The 8,309-nt window shown below is 43.2% G+C and overlaps 1 protein-coding gene across 1 annotated transcript in view; it reads right to left on the reverse strand.

Annotated features, from left to right (window-relative positions):
• Nucleotides 1-7,283, reverse strand: part of INPP5E (inositol polyphosphate-5-phosphatase, 72 kDa) — a 9,170-nt gene extending 1,887 nt beyond the window's left edge. Inside the window, exons 1-8 of the mRNA XM_010287876.1 lie at nucleotides 6,427-7,283; nucleotides 4,476-4,599; nucleotides 3,619-3,716; nucleotides 2,796-2,920; nucleotides 2,521-2,640; nucleotides 2,033-2,140; nucleotides 906-1,067; nucleotides 286-401 (exon numbers count right to left, since the gene is read on the reverse strand). Coding sequence (XP_010286178.1) covers nucleotides 286-401; nucleotides 906-1,067; nucleotides 2,033-2,140; nucleotides 2,521-2,640; nucleotides 2,796-2,920; nucleotides 3,619-3,716; nucleotides 4,476-4,599; nucleotides 6,427-7,283 — 1,710 coding nt within the window. The remainder of the gene's footprint in view (nucleotides 1-285; nucleotides 402-905; nucleotides 1,068-2,032; nucleotides 2,141-2,520; nucleotides 2,641-2,795; nucleotides 2,921-3,618; nucleotides 3,717-4,475; nucleotides 4,600-6,426) is intronic.
• Nucleotides 7,284-8,309: the final 1,026 nt, after the last annotated feature.

The following is an 8,309-nucleotide window of genomic DNA, read 5'->3' on the forward strand; positions in this document are numbered from 1 at the left end:
CAAGGGAGAATGCACTGGAACAGGACGTAAGGCACAGAAAATAAGATTAGCAGCCTGTGCCAAACTCTCCTTGTGCTCACAGATTCAACAATCCTTTCTTCCAAACCAGTTCCACATACCCTGTTGCAACAAATGCCCCCTTAAGCAACAAATCTCAGCACAACTGTATCTCATACAGACCAACTGTGGCAAGGGAGCTTTTTCTCGCAGGTGAGAATCCCCTTTGGAGACAGATGGGAGGCTGAGCAGCCCTTCCAAGCGTGCTGCTCTGAAATCATCCCTTACCGTGTAGGAAGGAGTCCTTTGTTTGGAAGTGGTGTCATAGCTGTCCTTTCCTATGTCAAACTTGTAGGAAGGACGGAAATGAATGTCAGCCTCTTGGAATCCTTTGAAAATAGACCCTGTAATCAAAGGGGAGAACAGCATGAACAACAAATTCCTCCTTCCTAAGAACCCAGCACACTTTCTGCATTTATTCAACACTGCATAACTAATGCTGGCTAGAAACAACAGCCATGTACATACATGGCTAGAAAAACCTGGGCTTGGGCTCCAGAAAGGGAGCAAGCTCAAGTTCTTACATAGTGCAGATAACAAATAGCCAGTGGCTACTTAGCCAGTAGCTATTTAAACAAAGAACACTTGGTGCATGCACTTCTTCCACTGAAAGCTCATGATGCTTTGCAAATGCTAGCTATTAAAATCTAAATGCCCTAGACACTGTGACACGAGAAGTCCCTTGTACAGACTGCCACTGGATTTGACAACTGTTGACTTCCCTTTTTAGGGAACTTAATAAGGGAAAGCAGGAAAGATCTCTAGGAAATAGGGATTTGGTTGTAATTATTTCTGTGTGTAGATATCTTTATTCCTGGAGACTAAGGAGAAAAATAGCTGTCCCTCACCCCTACTCATTTCACTAGTAAGCTGGTCATATGCCAGTAGCTTGGACATGTCTGTTTCTGGGTTCTGGTTCAAGATGGAATCCACGGTCTCACGATCCTTATTCAGTCGGAAGTTGAAGTCACCAAACCAGAATACTTCATCAAACCGAGTTGTGACATCACCTGCAAATTCAAGCCAGAAGTGTCAGTATAGAGGTAAACATCCTGAAAAGTTCTGAAAGCAAAAAAAAAAAAAAAAATCCCCAAGTTTTCTTTCCTGAATCTCCTCTTGACTTTTGAGGAAAATTAAAGTATATGATGTATATATGATATACTTTATATCATTAAAATAAAACTCAATTCTTTTGAAATGAGAACCATACGATACATAGCTTACTGAGAGTGCTGCTAGATATGTTCAAGGAACAGGCAAAAATTCTTTCTTTTTACTACCAAGGAGATATAATACGTGAGCAGGTTTCCTGACTGTGACCATCCTAGAATGTGGTCATGAAAAAACAGTAGAAAACAGAACAGAAATTTTTAAAAAATCATAGAAAAAGCTGAAAAGAGACCAAACTATCTATGTGACCTAAAAATAGTTTGACCACAGAAACCTAATGCTGAGTAAAGGGTAAATTCATCTTTCTAGAAAAAGGGCTTATATGTCTAGTTGTCATGTTAACACCACAGTATTAAGAAACAATATTGGAATTTGGCAAACAATACTCTGACCTGTGTATATGCAAACTGAAATCACATTCTTTCTCTAAGTTTTGAATTAAAGTAATTTCTGCTAGCTCTAGAAAACACTCGGAAAGTGAAATACATCCATAATATTGATAAAAATTACACCGAAATTATCTTATTGCCATTCTGACAAAAAATACATCACATTAAAATTCCTTTTGAATTTTCTCTCTCCCCCTTCACAGCAACTTTTTCTCTCAAATTCCCCCTAAAATTATGCCCCAGCTAAAAAAAAAAAATCATGTGAATAATAACCATTCTCAGACAAAAAGACCTGTGGAGTCTTTTTATGCTGTCTCAAATTAGCAGTCTCATTCTCTCTTCCTTAGTGTAGACTGAAAGACAATGAACAAACTCTGTTCATTTGGGCTCCCACACAAGCATGGTTTCACACTTACTAGAACTGGATCGATACGGGTTTGTGTCTGGAACGTTCTTGGGAAGTGTAAGGGCTTGAATGGTTTTATTGTAGTCCAGTTTCCTCTCATTCACCTTACTGTCCCCAGCTGAAAGACAGAAATGGCATCATTTCCCTTCAATTACCATTTTTGGTTATAACAGGAGCTTCCAAAGGACATCAGACATTTTCCACATGTCAAGTGTAACACTCTGATGCAGGGAGCATGCAGACTGAAAAATAATGACAGAAAGTGTGGGAAAAGGGATACAAATGTGCAGGTTCATTTTTCATTTTCTAAATAAAGTTTTTTTGTTAAGTTTGCTACGCAAAAAAACCCCTCTGTTACTGTTCTCAGCTCAGCTATCCTGAGCTTTGACTTCAGGCTGTCCTGCTCCTCTACCCCACTGCAGTTTTACCTTTGTAAAGCGACCCCCCTCGCCATGCTCCCTCAATCAGGACACTTTAACAAGATTGTAATTGTCTCACATGTGAAGTGGGAGGTGATGAAGAGAAAGGAGGTCCCAAAAAATGTGAAGCAGATTCCCAGAGCTCCCTTGGTTTTGATCTGAGATACGATTCGAGTTGTCACTGTGGCATACTCCACTTCTGGAAGGAGAAAAAGAAGCTGCTGTTAGTGAAAAGCCTCTAGAGACAGTGAGCAGGAAAATCAAGTGAGGGACAGCCCTGGAGAAAAGGACAAGACACCTGACGGCAGCAGTCCTTTCACCTCCCCACTCTCCAGCTCTTACTAGACCACACACCTGAGCAGAACCAGATCAGGTCCCTCCGAATGAAGACTGACATGTACAGCACCCCATGTGCAGCAGAGTAGAGCATGACGTAGTGGGGACCTAGCGTCTCTTGCAGGCGGATCTCCCACTCTCTTCTGCAGGAAAGAACAACAGCTGGATCACAAGGACAGTACAAGAGACAATAAAGGAAATCAGCATTGTGAAAACAGAGCAATCCTTCTGATAAAGAACATCAAGGAAGTATAAGCAAAACCTCCATTGCACAGCGATGCTGCAGTGAAGGCTGATTGGTTTGATGTGTAACTCCACACATGCCATGCAGCACACTTTGCATGTTGGTGAGAGAGTATTACTGCCACTGCTGCGAGCAGCTTGCAAATCTGAGAAAAAGAGAGTCCCACAGGCAAGATTCCCTAAAAAAAGCAGTCTGACATGAGGCTTCAACCTGTTCTTCTAGGGTTGGTCAGTCTCAGACAGACTAGAAATCTGCAGCAATGTACTACTAATGAGCACGTGGCTGCTACGGCCAGCCCGTGAGTTAGCTCACAGCCTACTCACATCTATGGTCAGACGCACACAGAAATCAGATGGGAGTTTTGCTATTTATTAGCTGCCCCGACAACAGGACCAAGTTCTGTATTTACAGACTTTTGTGACATTTTACTCTAAAACCCGTTTCCCCAAGTGCTCATGCAATGGAATTCAGAGTCTTACTAAATGGGTTATTTATTGAAAATACTAAGACTATGATGGAGACTATTTCCAGACTAATTAAAAACAAAGTAATTAGTTAACAATAAAAGAGAATGGTTCATTACATTGTTTTTGCTACCTGTCTGGACAGCCTTCTTGAACCCCGATGACATACATGTCCTGGGCATAGTCAGGATCTGTTGGTAATAAGAAGTCATCCAGATTCACTGGAAGCTCCTATTATTTAAAAAAAAAAAGAAAAAAGATAAAAATAGCAATATTAGTTATGCAAAGATTTACTAGAAAAGTTCAATAAAAGTCCAGGATAAGCTACAAGTTCCACAGCATATGCAAACAAATCAGGCTTCAAAAATAGGTTAAGTGATAATACTAAAAAGATTCCGTCTCAAAAGCAGACTTCAACTGCTGTTGCTCCAGCAAAAACCAAGACTCCTCAGTTCAGCCATGTGGGCCAGTAATGTGATGTTTCTAGTTTCCTGTGATGCTTGCTTTTTACCATAGGCTTGGTAAACCCCTGAACACCCCAGGGGTTGCTTGTGTTCTCCCAAGCACAGCTTCTCAGTCACCTGGTAGAATTGATCTTGAATTCCTAGGCTACGTAAAGATGTAGGCAGGAGGCCGTGTTCTTTATCAGAGATGTTCTCGTCATAAGCACTAAATCGTCAGCTGTCTTCATATGACCCTAACTGCAACGGAGCGTAAAGGAGCTGCCACAAAAAGCCAGAGTGGCACTAGAAAGCTCACTGTTTTCATACCTAGTATCTGAGGAACCCTGTTACAGTGACTCTATCACTAAGATGAACCTGCATGAGATGAACATGCGTGAGAAGGCCTTGTAATTTGGTAAAGACAATGAACCCAGATTGATGAGGAACATAGTCATGAACAGAAAAAACACATCACACCAGTCCTTGCAGTAAAGATGGGGTAAACTTGCCACTGCCAAAAGACCTGTGGAGACTTATGTGCACATACCTTCTGACCCTGCATGTTCCAGGTGGCCACAAAAATTCCAATATTCCGATCAGGGAAATATCTGCTAAGTTCTTCTGCTCCCAGTAAGGCACCAGTCGCCAGAAGGCTGCCTTCCAAATAGCTTCTGTGAACAGAAGGCCAATGAAAGACATCTAAGGAAATGGCATGACAGTTGGAATAATGATTTGTAATGCTTGAATCTTGAGTTAATCAAGAACATACCTTTAGCTCAAGAAAATAACATTTAGTATTTATATAGTGTTCCGATTGCCTGAAGTTCCTTATAAAGTTCCAACCCTTATGGAAAGTTCCTGGGTCATATGCAAGAAAACAAAACTACTATAATAAACTGGCCTTTTCAAAGTCAGGACCTAAGTATGATGATGAGGCTAATGCTGCACACATTCTGTGATGAGAAGACTGAAGCCATCCAAAGTCTTCAATCCCCCTAGTACTTACCGCAGACACAAAATGAAGAGATTGGTTTGATATTTGAGTATCCTGAAGCAGCTCAGTTTACTTAAAACATGAAAATAGCTACACCATTCCCAGTGCTCTGGCACCAAGTTGATCCTAATCAAGGATTCAAACTCACATTCTTCCTTCAATTCAGCTCATCAAATTAGCTTTCAAGGAAATGATTTATTGAGTCTGAGGTCTAAAAGAATACCACATTTTAAAAGGATAGATCTGTCTCACACCACCTTCCTCTCCAAAGCATGCTGCTTACAAAAGCAAGGGGTATTGGCAAAAGGACTGCAAGTTGAATAAGCATTTTCAATCTTGCTTAAGCTCTGCAAATAGTGACAACAGCATGATCTCAGGGAGTGCTGTGCAACCCACTAGTCTACCCAGCTGCTCACCTGACTACAACAGCTTTGCAGAGGGAAGTGAAAGAAAAACCATCATGGCAAACAAGTAATAGTCTATCTTTGGGGCTTTTTTATGAGCTAGTACCACCTTAATCTATCTTTCAGAATTATTTTCCCCAGTACCACTGACTCCCACTCTTTGGGTCAATGATCACAATGATCCCTCAAGGTCTTCAGACTGTTGTGTATCGATAACATACAACCTTTAGCTGCGTACTCGGTATCCTTTACCTTTTAACATATTTCCTGACCTGCAGTATTATCAGTAATACTCATTGCAGTGTTTGTGCTGTGTGCTGGCAGGTCTTCACAAATAGCAGGTTTGCAGCCAATACAAGAAGAGGATTCATTACACTGGCAAGCACATTAATATACCCACCTCAGTTCCCTCCAATCAATAATCTAAACTTAAGTAAGAATGAAGACAAATAAGCAACCAGAGCAAGAGGTCAGGGCCACACTAGAAGAAAGTGCTGAAATCTGAGTGGAATCACACTCTTCCTCAAGAGATTCCTGGAAAAGCTGGGGAGATGAGCTCCTATGGGGCACTGAAGAGTTCACAGTACATGATTTGATTCCTGCCAGAAGCCAAACAAGCTCAACATCTGCAGAGAACCCTCAGCACATTACAGGATTGTGATAGTACTGCGTGTACTGCATGATAGTTAGTTTCAAGCTAAAATATTTGCATTTTTTTCCTGCCATTTAACATTTCAGTTCAAGCCCAACGTACTTTTAGATTAAAAAAAAAAAAGTTATTCCCAACTGTTAGCATGCGCAGCTATTGTTTCTTAATTTTGAAAACAAATTTCTTAAATATTACAAGCAAGCTGACAGCAAATCAAACTTATACTTAAAAAACAACGCCCAGCTGAAAGGAGCAAATATAGACTATCTGTACTAATCTCTTAATCTTCAAACTATTTCCAGTCTCCACAGCACGTTAAACAACACAGAACAACTTTTGTGCTTTTCTTACCGGTCTGAAGTTCCCTGCCTTTGCCCAGCAGGCTTCTGCAGGGCAGCTGGCTCCCTGCCAACACACCCCAAACTTTGCCACAAGAAGCTGGGGGACATACCTGCTTCGAACATCCTTGGAGCGAATGGGCGTGAGCAGGCTGAACGTAGATTTCATGGAGTCTGTGGAGCAATTATCATAGACCATCCCATTGCCATGTAGCCTGGTATCACTCAAGCTGCTGCTTACCCTCCCAAACTTGTGCTGAGAATAATGTCGATAATCCATGCAATCTGAGTCAATCCTATTAGCTGTCCTCAGCGTGTGAGAGGCCATATTGAGCTCCATGGGTGGCAGAGGTCGAGCCGGCATTATTTGGGACAGCCGGGGTTTGCTGCCTGCAAATGCTTTCCCCCGCAGAAGGCCACCAAAGGCACTAGAGATCTCGGAGGCTCGTTTCCCCAGGTCAGAGGTGCCTCCTCTGCTCTTCCCCATGGGACTGGCTCCCGAGGCATCTGGTGAACTGTGCAAGGAATTCTGCTGGCAGCACTGATGGCAGGGGCTTGCCCTACCCCTGATGGTAGGGCTGAGGGATGCTTCCTGCAGCGAACCATTTGAGGAACTCGTCTCATTGGGATCCGTCAGACTTTCCTGACTCGTTCTAAACCGCCTCCACCTCCTCCAGCTTTTCTCATCCAGAGATGCAGCACGCTCCAGCCGGGGTTTCCGAGGAGGCCTTGGAGTAACCGATTTAATTTTCATATTAGCTTTGAGTTCATCTGGTAAAAGCTTTAAGGTTTCATTTAAAGAGGTGCCTACACTTGGAGGATCTTCAAAGGTAAGGACCCCATTGCCACCAGCCTCCTTCTTTGCTGCTTTGCCAGCTTTTTTAGTGTGCAGGTCCTGTACTGCTCCACCCTCCATTTTCTGAGTAACACATGTCCCTGAGTGCTGTGGAAATCCATTTGGAGTACTCATTCTCCCCGGGTACCAACTATGGACACTGCTCCATACAAAAAGTTCCTCACAGCATAGTTTCCTTCCCTTGCTTACCCCGTAGGTTCACAGGGCTTTAACCAAGCCAGAAAGACATAGAAGTTGAAGACATCTCAGTCTTTAGTTGAGAATGAAGGGCAGGTGTATGTGTAGGCAGATGCATTGTCCACAAAATTTCAAGAGGTGGGATACCTGGATTTCCCCAAGAGAAACACATAAGAATGAAAAGCTACTGAGCTGCGAACTCTGCTCCTTAATCAGAAAACAAGCTCTTCACAGGACCTCCCTCTAGAAAAAAATCAAACCTTAATGTGACCTTGTTAGAAAACCAGTGCTATTTTCTTTTCTTTTTCAAGAGCAGATCAGTGAACCAACTCGATCACTGCTCCAGGCATCACGGCTTGATACAGACTTCTTTAAGAAAAGGCTGTGTATACTGTTAGCATGAAGGGAAATTAAAGCTGCACATAAATCACAGGTTGTTCTTCTTGCTGTTCAGTGAGTCACCAGCACAACCAGCCTCCAGGCTGCCCACAGCACTTGGTGCCAGAGGCCAGCAAATTTCCAGCCATCTCAGGTTCTACAGTGGGGACATGGCTGCCACCTTTTCTTGTTTCATGCCAACCCCTGGCCGCTACTGCTGAAACCGAGAAAACATCTAAGTAGTAGTGTGAGGGATATGGAATCAGGGTGGAAGGTACACTCCTACTTAGGGGGGGAAGCACCTCATTATTCTACAGTTATGGCAAACCAAATGTCCACCCGCAGTGGCACACCCTGCAGCTCTATGCTGGAAATGCAAGATCCCGTTAAAGCACACCGGAGCGCTATTTTTGTACCCGAGGGGAGGCCACCCGCTTTCTGCACTGACCAGACAGGAGGGATAGCTTTGCCAGCTCCTCACACCTCGCCTTCCACCGCCCCGCTTCGCCACGACCGCAGCCCTGAGAGTGGCCACGCCACCTCAGGCGAGGAGAGGATGGATGAGACTCCCCACGGCCGTGGTCA

The sequence above is a fragment of the Phaethon lepturus genome, unplaced genomic scaffold, assembly GCF_000687285.1.
Source record: "Phaethon lepturus isolate BGI_N335 unplaced genomic scaffold, ASM68728v1 scaffold38515, whole genome shotgun sequence".
Classification (NCBI taxonomy): Eukaryota; Metazoa; Chordata; class Aves; order Phaethontiformes; family Phaethontidae; genus Phaethon; species Phaethon lepturus.